Source organism: Xiphophorus maculatus, chromosome 15 (genome assembly GCF_002775205.1).
Source record: "Xiphophorus maculatus strain JP 163 A chromosome 15, X_maculatus-5.0-male, whole genome shotgun sequence".
Taxonomy (NCBI): Eukaryota; Metazoa; Chordata; class Actinopteri; order Cyprinodontiformes; family Poeciliidae; genus Xiphophorus; species Xiphophorus maculatus.
The window spans coordinates 4,208,764-4,226,537 of NC_036457.1; the positions used below are offsets into that span (position 1 = coordinate 4,208,764).

General features: G+C 40.9%; 2 protein-coding genes and 1 pseudogene across 3 annotated transcripts; 1 reads left to right on the plus strand and 2 right to left on the minus strand.

The window, feature by feature from the left end:
* Window positions 1-74: 74 nt before the first annotated feature.
* On the minus strand, window positions 75-5,073 carry LOC102224961 (C-C chemokine receptor type 6-like). 2 transcript variants are annotated; one of them, XM_023347381.1, is made up of 3 exons: window positions 4,730-5,069; window positions 4,582-4,648; window positions 75-3,235 (listed from the first exon to the last, which is right to left on the minus strand). In XM_023347381.1, the coding sequence occupies exon 3, from the start codon at window positions 3,224-3,226 to the stop codon at window positions 2,099-2,101; it is 1,128 nt and encodes a 375-aa protein (XP_023203149.1). In that variant the 5' UTR covers window positions 3,227-3,235; window positions 4,582-4,648; window positions 4,730-5,069; the 3' UTR covers window positions 75-2,098. The 2 variants fall into 2 exon arrangements, with proteins under 2 accessions (XP_023203149.1, XP_023203150.1); XM_023347382.1 differs by lacking the exon at window positions 4,582-4,648 and having other exon boundaries at window positions 4,730-5,073.
* Window positions 5,074-6,368: 1,295 nt separating this feature from the next.
* Window positions 6,369-7,897, plus strand: LOC102224693 (annotated as a pseudogene).
* A 4,964-nt stretch (window positions 7,898-12,861) lies between these two features.
* On the minus strand, window positions 12,862-15,468 carry LOC106699911 (complement C1q subcomponent subunit B-like). The gene is made up of 3 exons (XM_023347408.1): window positions 15,290-15,468; window positions 15,066-15,203; window positions 12,862-14,556 (listed from the first exon to the last, which is right to left on the minus strand). Exons 1-3 carry the CDS (start codon window positions 15,399-15,401, stop codon window positions 14,285-14,287), a joined length of 522 nt encoding a protein of 173 aa, XP_023203176.1. The 5' UTR covers window positions 15,402-15,468; the 3' UTR covers window positions 12,862-14,284.
* Between the last annotated feature and the right edge of the window lie 2,306 nt (window positions 15,469-17,774).

The window sequence follows — 17,774 nt, forward strand, 5'->3', positions numbered from 1 at the left end:
AGGGACTTGAGGAACTGAGCAAAAACTCTCCAGTCGTTCTGCTTTAGTGAATCAACTTTATTTCTACAGCACATTTCAAAACCACAATGAAAGCCAAATTCCTTTACACTAAAAGAGAAATATGTAAGAAACATAAAACCTATAAAATGTACACAAACAATTTCTATGTTCCCCTCTGACACACTGAGTTTTATTTTTACATTCATGTAACTATTTGCATATTTTATGGTCTATATTCCAAACAGTTCACTAAATCTGTATCTTTGTCTTGTTAGAAACAGTTTTTACCTCTGAGGTTTTCTGAGTGTCTGTTTTTTGTCAAATGTGATTTTAAAAAATGTCCATACCTCACCTGAACACTAGAGGGCTCCTCACTGCACCGTCTCTACACAAAACATTTGCACTCATTTCTGAAGAAAGATAAGTGTTCAAATAATGGTGTATGCTGGGGTTTTTTTTCCTGCATAATGTGCATTGTATGTTTTGCAGCTTTAAGTAAACATAAGTTTAAGGAGAACTGGGAACACCAACCTCCATCTGAAACTGGATTTTGGACTTCCTCTCAGAGACCACAGGTTGTGACGGGAAGAAGATTTCTGCTGAGCTCACAGGCAGCACAGGGCTGTAGCCTCAGTCTTAAACTCTTCACATCATACACACAAAACTGTACTTTTACACAAGGAAACAATATTTTCATTAAGTACAATGACGATATGACTATACTTAGCCGCATTAAAGGAAAAGTCATCAGTCCATCAGAGGGAAATCCAGAGACAGACAGGATAAACCACCATGTACACGCACGCCCACACCCACCCTCACACACACACATGCAAAATCAGGTTTATGTGTATTAAACAGACTTTTTTTTTTTGCATTTTTGGGGTTAATGGACCAATAGAAACCTTTCTACGTTTTTAGATTTTTGTCAAAATTAGCAGGACACCTCTTCTGTCCTGTTAATTCAAAATGTCCTTCTAGTGTTGTGTGTATTCTGACAAAATGTCCTGCTAAATCACATGTACCAACGCACACACACCCACACACACACATGCACACCCCCACAACCCATACACTCAGGTAGCTGGAACATAAACTCCACGCAGAAAAATTCCAGCCTGGGATTCAAATCAGGATCTTCTTACTGCAACGTAACAATCTTTTCAACTGGGCATCAGAAATATCTTACGGTTATTTTAGTCAGCCCAGAAAAACATCTTTCAAATAAAACATCTTATTTCTTCATATCCTGTCCAAATGTATCCATAACAGAGACGTTGTAAGTCAGGTTGGTTTTTCCATCTGATCAACTGAATGTAAACATTTACAGAGTCGTCTGTCTGGAAATCTATTTTTCTTTCCCCTTAACAACTTCTCAACTCTTTTAGACAAAAAACATTTTTTTCAGCTGGTTTTCAGTAAAATTTTAAGTACTGGTACCTAGAGTCATAATTATGCCTATAGGTGATGGTCTGCAGCACAGACATCGCCATGTGCAGAGAGTCCTCCTCGTCACAATCGATGTGTTTGAACAAATGGACCGTCTTATACAATCATACAATACACAGTACTGTATTGTCAACAGTAGCCAGTATTCTTATGGAGAATGAGCAACAATCAGCTCAACATAACAAAACTTATGGATATTGTCATGTTTTTTTTTCTTTCGAAATCATCATGCTGGTGGTAAAAGTCCAGTTTGAATATTAAAATGTCATGAAGTGGTGGATGAGGTGGTGAGGCAGACTCAGCAGACCCAGGTACAATGAATGAAGATGATTTAATGGTGAAAACAACTCGAAAAACAGTCCGAAGCACAATCCAAATTGAGTCCAAACAGCCAGGCAACTGGAGAACCGAATGGACACAGTGCGGACAGCTCACACATACGACAAGGACCCGACAGAGAAGCAAAGACACTGGTGACATTAAATACACAGGAGGAAATCAGGGAACGAGACACACCTGGGAACAATCAAGGGGAAGACAGGACAACACGGAGACTCAGAAGACAAAGAAACTCAAAATAAACAGAAAAACAGAGATCACAACATTAAAAACCTGAATGTCTCAATCAGATCTTCTGAGATCAACATCTTCACATGATTAAAGATGAACAGTTTTCAGCAGAACCATCCACTGAATGGTGAACTGTGGACATGCAGATATCTGAGGTGATCCGGCGAGGGGCGATGTACCTCTGACCCAAACAGCACAAGTTCTGGAAGATCCTCCTGAAGTGGTTCCTGAAGTTCACTCCGATGAAGGCGTACAGCAGCGGGTTCAGACAGCAGTGCAGGTAGGCGACCATCTGCAGCACAGACATCGCCGTACGCAGCGAGTCCTCCTCGTCACAATCGCTGTGTTTGAACAAATTGACTGTCTTATACAACAAGGCCAGGTTGTAAGGCAAGTGGCAGACGATGAAGACCAACGCCACCACCATCACCACTCGGACCGCTTTGTGTCGCTTGTAGTTTTTAGCTTTCTGCAATGTGATGATGACTGAAGTGTAGCAGAAGATCATGATGAGCAGCGGCAGGAAGAAGCCAATGGCCAGTTGCGTGCTGGGAACAGTAACCTTCACTTTGCTAGCAGTGTTGCTGTCATCAAATTTCCACTCACAGACGTACTGTGGATCTGTTGTCTCTTCCTGTTCATTGCTGTTGAGCCAGGTGATCTTATTATGTGATGGTTCGTACCAATGGTGGAAATGGAAAGTGGGAACAGACACCAGTAAGGCAAAGATCCAGATCAGGAAACAGACAATGTGGCTTCTTGACATCGAGCGTAACCCGAAGCTCCGGCGAGCCTGGACGATGGCGATGTAGCGGTCGGTGCTGACGCAGGCTAACATTAGCATGCCGCTGTACAGGTTGACGCTGTAGGAACCACGCAGCAGCTTACAGGCCACCTGCCCCATCGGCCAAGAGTACAGCTCGTTGTAGACGATGAAAGGTAGAGCCAGCACGAACAGCAGGTCAGCGATGGCCACATTGAGCAGGTAGACGTCAGTCATGGATTTGGTTCTCTTGTAGAGGGCATAGGTGAGGATGACCAGGCTGTTCCCCACCAAGCCCAGGATGCAGATGATGGAGTGAATGTAAGGACCAACCACAACGTTCAAACTTTTGTTGTTACTGAAAGAACACGGTTCATAACCAGAATGGTCGTAATAATAGTCATATTCATAGGGAGGAGTAGTGGAGTCATTGGAGATGTTCATCTTGTTTTGCTGTAATAAAAGTTAAAGAGAAACTTTATTAAAATATGTGACAAAAGCAGCGATTCATAAAAAATGTTTCATTGCTCATGAAAATCCAGCAGGGGGCGTTAATGTTGACATTAAAGACAAGTTGAAATATTGTGGATGAAAAACATTGAGTGACAAATTTGTTTTTCGTTGTTTTAATTTTTTATATCAGTTAATCTATATGTATGTTTCACTTACTGATAAAGTTGATGAAATAAATGTGATTTCCAATAACATTATTATTGATTAGATGGTTCATATGGTTTTCGTTTAAAAAAGTCTCTTAAAGGTTTAGTTTAATGAGGAAGGAGGAACACAAAAATGAAACTAAAGAAAAGTTAGTTAATTAAAAAGATTTTTAAATAAATACACTTCTTTATAAAACATTTTACGTAGTTTAAAAACTGATAAAAGTACTTATTGCAATATTTTTATACCTTCTATCTTCAACGTCCTAAACTGGAAATTCAGATTATTTTTCACAAGAAATTCTGGAGTAACAAACCAATGACAGTAACAGATACTGTGGAGGTTTATGCAAGTTAGCAACAGATAGCAGGTAAAACAGCGAACAAAAGCATTAAACAGGAGAGTGTAAAGTTTGTAGTATTTCCTCTTTTCCTAGAAATAAATATACTAGTTGATGTCATGAAGAAAATGAATAGCAGCTTCTAATGTCTTAAAATGATCAACTTTGTTTGAATTCAGCATGTTTACAAAGTAAACCTGAGCAACAAGCTGCATGTTTGATGGGAACACAGGGCTGCTTATCACTACCATTGATTGATTGATTGATTGATTGATTATCACAACATAATTATCTGTTTTAAAGCCAACATTCACTGATGGCATAGAAGTTGTCTTTTCATAACCATTTCTCACAGACAGCCTGCCTTCTTCACATCAGGAAGGAGGACTGCAGATTATAATAAATGCAAATATCAAACATTTATCTGCAGAGAACTTTTCATGCAATGACAGAAACACATACTCTAGTTCTTTACAGAGGTTATAAAAACCCAGGGGACACCTGAAGGAGCATTGTGTAAACATGTTAGATTGTCTGATTGCAGATGAATCCAGTTTACAGAAACTTTCTGAACCATCAGACACATGAAGATCATCTGTAAAATCATCTTCTGCCTCCTTACGTCTCTGTTCCCTCAGCAGAACTTTACTTATTTACCAGAACTAAACATGTGTTGAATAGAAAGTTACTAAGTTATTTTCTGTCCTGGATTTGTCATGATGGGTTTAAGTTTTCTAGCCCACATGCAGAACACAAGACAGGAGAGTTGAAATCAGTTTAAGTGATTTATTAAGATTACACAATTATCAGAAAGTGTCAAGGTGGTCTGGTCCAGGGAATCAACGGTAACGGGCAGCAGTGGTTCACTGCGAGGGGAAAGAGCAGACTGGTGAGTTCAGGGGTCGTGGGAACATGGAAATCTCAGATAAAACACAGGTTGTTCTTACTTGTGGTGGTTGGATCTGAATCTTGGAAGGTAACTGAGTATGTCCAGGGTCTCGGTCTCTTAGTGGGTCCAGGAACAACGGAGGAGTGCGGCGGAGGACGGACAGGTGGGCTCCGGTGCAACGGAGACACAGAGGAGTGGTTCGACCGCCAGCCGTGGGATCCAGGAGATACTTGTAAACAACGGAGAGGTGAGTCTGGGAACTCGGGCAACCAGTGGGTACTTTCCACGGCGTCACGAGGGAGGTTCTGAAACCAGGAAAACTGCCAGGATCTAATCAGCGGGTCCAGAGTGTCAAAGGTAGTGATGTTACGTGATGTGCCGAGGCTTCGAGGCGTGTGTGGAGTAATGGAGGGGGCGTTTCCGTAAAGGCGTTTCTGAGGTCTGAGGCCAGGGTCCAGACTTTATCTTTACACCCTTCTTGCTCCAGAATGTGTCTGGCCCCTCAGCACTGCAGAACAGGACATTACCTGTCCGGATAACTACAAGAAAATTTACAAGAAACAGAAACATAAAATACAGGGGACCTAATTCAAACATCAGACTGATCCCCTGCCTAAAGGAACCTCAGACTGAAGATTTCTTGGCCTCCAAGTCACTTAAACTAGCTCTTTTAAATACCAGATCTCTCTGTGCTAAAGCTCTATTAATTAAAGCAACAGACGCACTAAACAGTTTTACTGGGTATCAGAATATTTATGAACCTGAGATTATTATGAATGTTTAATATTTAACTGACATATCAAACTTTACTAAGTTTCTTATGTTGCTGATGGAGTAATTTAATGACTGACTGACCAGTTTGACCAGTTTGTTCTGTTCAGACAGTGAAGTTAATTAATTCTTTTCAAACAGTAAAATTTGATTTTAAATTTTTGCTTTAGCAGGTGATTCAAAGTTCTTCACATGATAAAAACAAAACAATAAGCTTCATGTTGCTGTGGCAACAAAAATACCTGGATGAGTTTCTCCAGGTGTTTATATTTAATATATTAATATTAAATATTAATATATTAAACTGTATTTTAGTCGTTTAATCCTGAAAATGTTCTTCAGGTGACAGAAGGCCGACTTTGTAACCGTCTTTATGTGACTGAAGTTCAGATCTGATCTCCAGTTTGAAGCTGTAATAACTGAAGCTTTGTTTTGTTTCTGTTGGCCCTGATTTGTTTCCAGGATCTGTTTAGTGCGTAGTGCAGAGTATCGTCTGCATAGTTCTGATGTTTGAGCCGTTGGAGCAAACAGACGGTGAACAGCAGGAACCAGGATGAACCCTGAGGTTCTCCATGTCACCTGCTCTGATGAGGAGCTTTAACCTCCCTGGTCTTTAACCAGTTAAAACTGTTGGCGATGCTGTGATGAGGTCCAACAGAACCAGAACCAGAACCAGCGCTGTGGTTCTTCCACTGTCTGGATTTATTTAGAAACCAGACCCAACTCTTTTCGCTGTTTGTCACTTCGAATCACCTAAATTATTTGTACTTGCAAAATACCAAACAAACTTAGCATCAACATTTTTTAGATTTTTTTGTAACTTTCCTCAAATAAAGTGAATAAAGTTAAAGATTAACAATCTGGTTCACCGATAAACATTTTGACTTTCAGTTTTATGATTGAAATCATTTGCATGCATTTGGAAAAGATCAGTATTTGTGTCATTTTAAGTGTTTTATTTTAAAACAGTCATTGATTCATGTTGGTCAGGATGGAGAATAAAGATCAGAGGACTAAATCAGTCACGTATAAAAATGAACAAATCTCAACTGTTTCCTTTTTCTTATCTGCAGTGAAACATGGAGGCCTCGTCCTTCATCCATGCAGGTTTTAATGCCTCTGAAAGGGAAGAACTTCCTGAGCCCTGCAGCTTCAGCAGCAGCAACAGCGTGAAAACTGGCTGCTCAGCTCCAACATCTACTCCATCATCTGCATCCTGGGCTTCGTGGGGAACGTCGTAATAATCATCACTCTGACATTTAAGACCAAACACAAGCTGGAAACACACCAGGTCTTCCAGCTCAACCTGGCCATCACCAACCTGCTGTTCACCGTGGCGCTGGCCTTCCTGATCTACAACGAGCTGCTGCCAGGCGACCTGCAAGCTGCTGCAGGGATCCTACCTGTACAGCGGCATGCTGTTGGTCGCCCGGATGAGCGTGTTACTCTTGGTCATCGTCGTCAGTCCTCTGTGCTATCAGAACAGCCACATAGGGACGAGACACACCTCCATCATCTGTGTGTCCATCTGGGTCTTTGCCCTGCTGCTTTCTGTCCCCACCTTCTACTTCTACCAACTGTACGAGCCGACAAGTGAAACCATCCACATGCTGGAGGGAGAAAAACAGAACAACTCCTCAGCGTCTCCGTGGTTCGTCTGTGAGTTTCAGTTTGAAGACCACGACTTGTCCCGGATCGTGACGGTGGCGGTTCCTAGCGTCCAAATGGCCGTCGGCTTCTTCCTGCCTCTGCTCATCATCATCTTCTGTTACACCTCCATCATCATCAAACTACTGACCAACAAGTTCAACCCAACTGACAGCAAATCCCCAAAAGAAGCGGGCCAGGCTGCAGACCCCAGAGACCAGCGAGGGAAGGCGGTGCAGACGGGGATCATCCTGGTGTTTGTGTCCTGCCACCTGCCCTACAACCTCACCCTGCTGTACGACACCAGCACCATGTTCCAGCTCAGGGGTCTCAAACTCCAGTCCTCGAGGGCCGCAGTCCTGCAACTTTTAGATGTGCCTCTGCTGCTCCACACCTGAACAGAATAATTAGGTCATTATCAAGGCTGGGAGAACTGATCTACACAAGGAGGAGGTCATTAAGTCGTTTCATTCCAGTGTTTTGTACCTGTGGCACATCTAAAAACTGCAGGACTGCGGCCCTCGAGGACTGGAGTTTGAGATCCCTGTTCCAGCTGATGGCCTGTGAAGAGGCTGACCGCTGGCAGACCGCCCTGTCCGTTACAGAGTTCATCGCCTACCTGCAGTGCTGCCTGAACCCGGTGCTGTACGGCTTCATAGGTCAGAACTTCAGGCAGAAGTTCAGGGAGACCTTCTGCTCAACCAACACGGCACAAAACGGACACAATTTCAACCAGTTCTCTCTAAAATGGACCAAATCCAGCAGCTTTTACAAACCTAAAGATGTTCAGAGCAGCTCAATACTTTGATCTGAGTAAAGTATGAATATTGTTGACTTTAATTTAGACTTTTAGATGCACTATGACCCGGATTATTGTGAAGGTTTTGTTATCTAACCAGGGAAATAATTTAAACTTTTGTTGTGAATTCACTTGTTAATCCCAGTTTGGATGTTTTAACAATGAACATTTTTAACCCAAAATCCTAAAACTCAGATTAAAGTTGATTAAATCTCAGCTGTTTGAAGGTTTTGCTCCTGCAGGAGTTTTACAAACAGCTGACCATCAAGACCTGCTGCTCAGGATTTTCAGCCTGCAGTTACAGAGAAACTCACGTTTCAAAGTCTCACAATGTTTTATACTTATTACACGTTTTAGCTTTAGATAATGAAACATTTGCCTTAATCTACTAGTTTTACTCAGGGAACATCAAGGAACTATTCACAAATCAAGACTCACTCTGGAGACCACACACATGCTGGACACAGACGGTTTAGACTTTTCCCTTTGGATCGGCGCCACAGACATTTTCTGCCTCAGTGATCAACATGATGATCCTCTAATGGAACGTTTCCACTATTATAACCTACCAGGAAAAATGTTTTGTTTTGTTTTTACCTCCTCTGAAGGAGGATATTTATATCCGATATCTGTCCGTCCGTCCGTCTGTTCGCTCCGTCTTGGTTAATAAACCCGGTTCTGAAGCGACCTGAGGTGAACTGAGACTCAGACGGTGAAGGGAGGAAACGACCTGCAGCTGTTTGAATTATTAATCTCCTTGATGTTTGTCTATAATCCTGCTGGGATTGAGCTCCCAGCCTGGAGGCGTCTGGAAAACTCAGATCAATTATGGATGAGAAACATCGTGGGAACAACAGGGAAAGAAACGATTTCAACCAAACTGTTAACCTGAAGACTGAAGCAAAAACAATCCGTTTAATAAAATCCTTTTCAATATTTCAGTATTGATTTATAAGTGAAGGCAGAGGAGGAGGGGTTATGTGGAGCAGCTGCGAGGCGTCAGTAGCTGTTCCACTGCCCTTCATGTTTTAGATGCTTTCTGCCTGATGTGAATCCATCCTGATGGCGAGTCTCTAACATTTCTTTCACTTTATACTTTAGACACCAAACAGCCTGAGAAAAACTTTTATCAGATTAATACGGACATTTTAGGTCAAACATTCGAGTTTTATCTTTACGCTGTGGAACTGAAACATTTTGTTTCTTTCAGCTAAAGATTCTGATTTTTTTCATAATTCTCACATTTGATGTCAGAAAATTAAAATCAAAATTCTGACAAAAAAGTCAGTATTTGGATATTAAACTCAGAATAAATTATATTCTATTTGATCCTATTCTATCCTATTGAAGTTAGAACCATGAGAAAAATGCAGAATCATTTTTTAGCTCCTCTAATCGTCGTTTGTAAAGTTATTGAGGTTTAAAGTGAATCCAGTGTCTGAAGTTCCCTGGAGAAAAAGATCCGATTCCAGAGAAACGTGTGAAAACGTCAAACTGCAGAACGGAGATGATTTATGGTTTTATGTTTGTCGCTCACTTTTCCTCCTGGCAGGCAGCCGGCGTGCCTCACAGGCTCCGGCTCGCCCGGCCCAAAGAACCGGTCCAAACAACCGGTCCAAACAACCGGTCCAAACAAACAACCGGCCCAAAGAACCGGTCCAAACAAACAACTGGTCCAAACAACCGGTCCAAACAAACAACCGGCCCAAAGAACCGGTCCAAACAAACAACTGGTCCAAACAACCGGTCCAAACAAACAACCGGCCCAAACAAAGAACCGGTTCAAACAAAGAAACAGCCCAAACAACCAGTCCAAACAAACAACTGGCCCAAAGAACCGGTCCAAAGAACCGGTCCAAACAAACAACTGGCCCAAAGAACCGGTCCAAACAACCGGCCCAAACAAACAACTGGCCCAAAGAACCGGTCCAAACAACCGGCCCAAACAACGGGTCCAAACAAAGAACCGGTCCAAACAAACAACCGGTCCAAACAAACAACCGGTCCAAACAACCGGTCCAAACAACCGGTCCAAACAAACAACCGGCCCAAACAAACAACCGGTCCAAACAAACAGCCGGTCCAAACAAAGAACCGGTCCAAACACTGGGAAAGCAGAACACGAGGCTCATTGCTCTAGAATTAAGGCGTACTGAACAGGAAGCAGTGAAATGTTCTGGTAAACGTTCTGAGAAGCAACATTCATTTATCTGTGAAGCTGAAAACCTTTTCAATAAAATATCTGGAGTTTATTAAAAGCAGATTATAAAAGACAAAGAAACAATAAATGAAGCAGATTAATGAGGTTTAATAAACAGCCTGAAGGAGGAAAACTTTCCACTGATTGTCTAAATTACTTTATTAATGTTGGAGTTTGTTTCCTACAGAAGCTAAAACATAAAAACCTTCAGAAAGTTTCATCAGCCCAGGATCCTGGAGACACGGAAACATTTTGCTTTCAAAATTATTACCAATAAATCAAAACCTTCTTTCAATCGTCTTCAGGAACAACACAGTTTTTATCTTCTAAAAACACATTTTTATGATCTCTAGATTTGTTTTCAATTCACTACAACTCGAAGAAAAATTATTTTCTTTCTCTGGAGTCAGAAAGGATTTATTTGTCTCTACTGGGGAGAAACTTTAAACCTGTTGCCGTGGTAACTCAGATTTTCTCAGCCCGGTTCCTCCAGGCGACGGGTTAAACGTCCTCAGTTCTTCTGCGATTCTCTTTTGTTTGTTCTTTCATTACCATCTGCACCATTAACACGCCTCATCCTTTAAATGGATTCTAAAGGTTTTAATTGGTTTTTAATTGTGTTTATAACTGGAGTTTGTTTGTTTGACATGGAGTTTTAACGTCCAGCGTTTCCAGCTCGTCTTAATCACGTTGCAGTAAATTTTGGTCCCAACAATCAGCAGTGATTTGTCTCCATTAAAACGTGATTAAAACAAATGATCCAGACTCGTTAGTAAGCTGGCCAGCTTTATTTGATGTTTTTGTTTCTCTGAATTAATTTTCAATTAACTCTTGGAAGTATTAAGTCCATCTATTATGTTAATGAGCTGCAGCTCAGAAATCTGCAGGAAAAGGAAATTAAATGATCGTAACGAGTTTCTGTCGTTTCAGATGATGGATGGATGGATGGAACGGCGGCACGTTAAAGATTATAATTATAAAATTTATATTCTGTTTATTTTTCTCATCCAGTCCAGAGCGAACAGTGGATTACAGCGCCCTCTGTCTTCACAAAGAGTCACTGCAGATGATTTTCTTCATGTTTGTTCAACTAAATGTGTCTTGGATTAATAATTATACATTATAAACTTTGGAAAACCCAGTGGACCAGAACCAGAACCAGAACCAGAAGATAATATGGTACCAGATTCTCTGGACTTAAACCAACATGGATTCTGGTTCTTTCTGCTCTTCAGAATCTGAAAACCAAACTTTCATCTGGAGAGAAAACTGAGAGAAACCGTCTGGTTCTGGTTCTGGTTCTGGTTCTGGTCCTGGTTCTGGTCCTGGTTCTGGTTCTGGTCCTGGTTCTTGTTCTGGTCCTGGTTCTGGTCCTAGTTCTGGTTCTGATCCTGGTTCTGGTCCTGGCTCTTCTATTTTTTAATCTCTCCTAAGTTTGCGTTTATACATCCTGACTTTTACTGCACTTTTTTCTTCCACTCAACTTTCTATAGCTCTACAGGAACAAGTTAAGGCAGCGCTGTTACTCATGATTTTATTTCATCTTAAGAAGTTTCTGAGAAATAAAAGATAAAATATTTATTCATTTAAATCATGACAACAATAAAACTGATTTCTAACAGAAAGTTTCTCGCTTTGTTTTTTACCACGACCTCAGATTAATAAATATATTCAACCAATGTCAAAGTTCTTTAAAATGCTGGGACACAAACCATCATCAGAACCGGTTCTGATCATTTAGGGCCAATGTTGGGTCACAGCTTTGGAAAAATAATCGGTTTTGTGCTGAAAAACTGTTTGTTTGTAGATTAGATGAAAATAAAGACATTTTCCCAGATGTTGGTCCTGCACAGCAGCAGCAGACGGTTCCTCTGCGCCGTGAGAAACAAGACGGAGGTCAACAGAGGTCAACAGAGGTCAACAGAGGTCATGGTTTCCATGGTGATTAATTCAGGTGACAAACACTAATTAACAGCAGAAACAAAGAAACTGTGAGGCGAATTATTGTCACCCAGGAGGACGAAGGAGACAAACGACACCATTAAAGCATGTTTCATCCTGGTTGCCATGGCGACTGAGAGGGAAACATTCAGAGTTTGATTCAAAGAGGAAACAGACAAAAATATCACAGCAAAACATCTTAAAATATGTTTTTAATTTCATTTCAAAGCATAAACAGTTCAATTCCTCACTCATCTTCTTCAGAAAAAACTATAACCTGTCAAAAAAAAATCACTTTTTAGTGATTAAATTTAAACTTTTATGCATATTTTATCCTTTAGAAAGAAGGAAGAACTGCAATAAGCCCAACATAAATGAACATAAATACGATTACACAGCAGGAGAGCCTTGATTCTCTTCAGAGGCTTTAACTAGACCCTTCTCTCCACATGTCCAGGTGTTGCTGAGGTTTTATGTAACTCGTTATAAGTCGTTACACAAGGCCCGGTTCTCCGGACATCCCATAATATTTCTGCCTTAGATCACTGAGTCTTTATTTATTTCTGTCCACAGAGAGATGATCTAACATGTAAAAACTGAATATTAATATTAATATTAATATGTCCAGGTCTAGAAGCGGACCCACAGCATGATGCAACCTCCACCGTGTTCAGCAGAATAGAGGCTGTTTCTATTCTTTACTGACATCAATTTATAACAAACTTCAAGACCTTCTGATTTCTTCCTTCCTTGTTTCAACAAACCCTAAAACATGAATATTATGCTTTTATTTTGGAAAACTTCAGTCTACTGATGAAGATATTTTTACAAAAAATCCAAAGTGCTTTTAAAAAAAACTTTTTAATTTTTTTTAAAATGCTGGAATAAAAAGCATCACCTCTGAGCATGCTAGTTTCCTTTCTGCTAGTTTCCTGTCTGCTAGTTTCCTTTCTGCTAGTTTCCTGTCTGCTAGTTTCCTGTCTGCTAGTTTCCTGTCTGCTAGTTTCCTTTCTGCTAGTTTCCTTTAGAAAGTTTCCTTTCTGCTAGTTTCCTTTAGAAAGCATCGCTGCTTTCAGAGGACTCGCTTCCTTTAGCCGAATCACTTCCTGTTAGTGAAACAGAACCGAACCGGTTTTACACCAACATGTTTCAGGGCGGTTTTCTGCTGCACAGACTTTATTTTTTGAATCCCTAAAAGGAAAACAGCTGGTGTTAATGTTGATGCTCAGACCATACAGGAAGTAAAAGAACTGCTGAACGGGTTTGACCCAACAGAACATCAGGGAAAATGTCCGGTCAGCCCGATGGCGCCTGGCCAGGCTGGAAACTGGAGCTCCAGCTCTGGGTTTTTCCAGGTTATTGATTTTCTTCCTGTCTCTGTTGGATGTTATCAGTTCTGACTGTGAATCGTGTCGATAAGCTGCTGAACCAACCAAAGGAAACAAACGCAGAACATTTTCTGGGTCTGAATCCAAGCTTTTCTGTTTGGATTCACATTTTATCTGTTTCAATATTTAAAGGACTGAAAACCTTGAACTTGTTTTTTCTGACTGATTTCTCACAGAACTCAACAGATTTGCAAAAAACAAACCAAGCAGCCTGTTGGTTTCAGGTGTTTATTTATTTCACTGATCTGCAGATTGTATTTTTATTTATCGGTGCTTTTAATTTGACAGCCATCCAGCAGACTTCCTGCTGAGCTTCTGGACCAAGATGCCTGCCACGGTTCATAAAATTGTAATTGCTAGTGGAAAAGTCCAGATCACTGTGGTGAGTCCGGTTAGAAACCAGAGTCTCACTCCAGTGGGTTTAACTTGCTGTTTATTTCTTAATTTGACGTAACTGTGTGGTTCTAGAAAAGATCATTAATAATAAAACGTCAGTGTCTGAATAATCCCTAAATAAAATGACTGAAATAATATCACACATACTAAACAACTGTAATATTAATGGTTACAAACATCCCGTTTCTAAATAAATAGATGACAAAACCCACGTTGTGAAGCTCTTAAGTTCTCACGCTACAAAACAAAAACTGAAATATTTGCTGAATAAACAATGTCATTAACTTCCAACATGACTTACCTGCATTTCCACCGACACACATCAAAGGAAGGAATAAATTGCAAACAGCAAATTAAAGAACAAAATGCTAACGGTAAACTCTACAGCTCCTGTTTCCTTCATCCGCATGCTGCTGCTCTAAGCTCCGCCCCTTAAAGGGCCCAGCAGTTTGTTAGGCTCAGGACCTTCATCTACATGGGGAAGACGAGGAACCCGGTGAAGATGCTGAGGCGGCCCTGGTCAGCGATGGTCTTCCCGGCCCACAGCTGGACGTAGACCCGGTCTCCCTGCTCCAGAACCAGCACCATGGCGTTGGAGGCGCCGGCCTGGGTTCTTGCTTTCTGGTAAATGGCGAACATGTTTTCTCGGTTCTTCTTCACCCCGGCGTGCAGCTCACCGGTCGGACCGGAGATTCCAGTGACCTGGATGTAGTAAAGTCCTTTAACTGGGGCGGTGAAGAGACCTGCAGGAAGAGAACCTGGGTCAGTGGTTCTGGTTCTGGAAGACATTTAAACTGCTGCTGGACTTTAGTTGGTCCTGGTTACCAAATTCACCAGATTCCTGTCGAACACTGAGGTCCAAACCCGTTTAGTTTCCTTTGAGCCGAAACAACTGGATCATTGATCAACATATTGATGCTTATTGATCATTTATTGATGGAACTGGACAAAATGTAATGTCTGATGAGTTTATGATGTTTTATGTTTTCAGAACTGGCTTTCTGCTGAAATGTGCTGCACAGATAAACTTGATTGATTGATTGATTGATTGATTGATTGATTGATTGATTGATTGATTGATTGATTGATTGATTGATTGAACCCAATTAGCTGCTGGAGAAAAGTTTCTGATCCTAAATGAACTAAATGCCGTAAAATGACTCATTTTTTCGGATAAAGAGTCGTGGTGCGTTCAGGTTCTCAGTATTTCATGCGAACCCTAAACTAACGGGTCGTAATGAATCCCGTCCACCTGTTGCCGGGTCGTATCCGTTGCCGATGTTGGTGATCACTCTCTCGAACTTCAGAGTTTCATCAGCCTCCAGCGGGCCCTTGACGGTCCAGTTGTTGGTGTCGACGAGTGCGGCGGAGAACGCCACCCTGGATTTGGCTGCAGGAGGTCAGAAGGTCAGTTAGAGAAACAAACATCTGGGAGTCTGACAATCAGCTACAGTCTGAGGAAGAATCGGAACCGACTCAGGACGTCGTTGTCCGCCTCCAGCTTCTGGACCCGCTCAGGCAGACCGCCCTGCTGAGCGCTGACCAGGCCGCACACCAGAACCGCCACCAGGAACAAACTGGACTTCATCTTCACTGAGGACTGAGACACCTGGACCCACTGCAGGACAGGAGACTGTGCCGAAGCTCTGGAGCTCTCCGGGTTTTATCCGAGTCCGGATCCGAACTTTGGATCTCTGGGAGCAAAGATCCGGGTTGAACGAGTCCAACGTAACGCAATTTATTGATCCTTACTGGCAACGGATGATCAATACTGGTTAATGTTTTATTGATGGAAAACTGAAATTGTTCAGCAAAACGTGTTTGTTTACCTTTCATAACCTCAGTCCAGGTAAACAGAAGAACAACCTGGCAAAGGTAAATACTGAAATGAAAGATTTCAAAAGGTAAAATAAACTTTAATATATGAAAAAGTGTTTAAATCAAAACCTTTAAGTGAAACCAGGAGATGCTTTCAGTTTTTTCTGATCAATCTAAAGATCTGATTCTGACACCAAACCTCTGAATTCCTCCAGAATCTGTTTGTTTCCCTTTAAACATCAACATTATTTTATTATTTTAATTACAATTTAGTGAGTTGGATGTAAGAAGTTTCATAAAGACGATCTGAACCGTGTGACTGTCTTCATATCCTGAACTCAACCAGGTCTTAGAAATATCTCAGAGGTTTTGAAGGATTTTGTTGAATTGACAGAATCAGTTGCTGAATTTTTAAAAGCTGCAGCATTTTCACTGCAGAACTTTGTGTCATTATTCATCAGAAAACATGTTTCAGATAAACCTGGTTTAAATCAGGTTTATCTGACGTTATTAGACCTGAAGTTACAGCCGTCAGTTTGGTGAAGCTGTGAATTATGACCTCAGTTCATGGAGACCAGAATGACAAACCAACCTGCTGTTTCTGACCAATTAGACAGGTGTACCTAATAAAGTGGCCAGTGAGTTTAGCTGCATCTGGAATGAAAAACGATCGTCTGAATCTATAATCGGTTCATAACCAGATCTCTAACTCAGCCTTTAGAGTTTAAAAACAGAACAGAGTTAAAATAACTGGAAGAAATAAAAACGGTAATTAAAGGGAAAAACTAGAATCAACTGGATTCATGTTTATAAAACTAAAACAAACTGAAATTATAGGTTATAGATTTATTGGCCTTTTGAACTGATATAAAATTGTTTTTTTTCCCCACACAAGCTGTTTACATCAGCTGTCTGCAAACTACAGCGATCCATTTTCCTGCTGGCGCCACTTACGCTGATCCGCAAAATGGCGACAGCAAAAGTTGGGAAAAAACTCCAGAGTTAAGAATAACTGAATCATTCTTTGAAAATAGTTTCTTCTGTTGATTTATACATCATCACAATTCATCACTTTTTTAATTCTGCACCTAGAAATGAAGCAAAAACTTTGACTATAACTAATGAAAACTAAACATTTAACCAGTAAAAACTAGAAAACTCTAAATAAAACTAACTTGGGGAAACAAACAATCACAATTAAACTAAAATGAGAAATTATTATAACTTTGTGGGACTTGGAGCAGCAGATATTAATGATCAATGTGAGGAAAAAATTTGGTTTTCTAACAAATAAAAATCTTTATTATTCATCAGTGGGAAAATCTGATTTTTATGTCTAAAAGCCTCTGCAGTTTAAAAACCTGTTTGCCTTTTTTGTCCCAACTTCTGCAAGCTCAGCAAAATCAGACCAGAACCGCCTCATTTCAGATCAGAACCGCCTCATTTCAGATCAGAACCGCCTCATTTCAGATCAGAACCGCCTCATTTCAGATCAGAACCGCCTCATTTCAGATCAGAACCGCCTCATTTCAGATCAGAACCGCCTCATTTCAGACCAGAGACCTGAAGTACGATCTGAAAAACCGTGGAAATGAGTTTTTTGTTCAGGTAAGAACTGCGGCTCATTTCTCCACCTGTCGTCTTGTTTCTGAGCTGGACGCACAGATCAGATCACTGTTGACCTCTCAGGTCTTATGCAACGCGTCCATCCCTCACCGGGTCCAAGGTTTTCTCTGTCTGGGCCGGCAGCCTCTAAGATTATTTCAGGAATAAAGTGATTTTAGTTTGTTTGGTTTTGATGCACAAACTGAACTAAACCAGACAAGAAAGCAGCGAATTAAACCGTAGAACTAATTATTTTCCACATATTAATAATCATTAATACGGAGGAACTGAGGAAGGATATCTGTGGGATGAACAGCTAAGAATCGAAACGCAAAGTAAATAATTTGTTAATTAAGGACGGATTTATTAGCATTATGTGACGTGGAGGTAAAGACGGCATCCGCTTGGTGCTGTTGCCATGGAAACCTCCCTGTTTACCCCGAACAACCGTCTCTGATGTTCAAACTGCTGATGAATCTACAGAAATCAAATGATTAAATAATAAGAGTCGATTCTGATGAAGCTTATTAGATTAAAA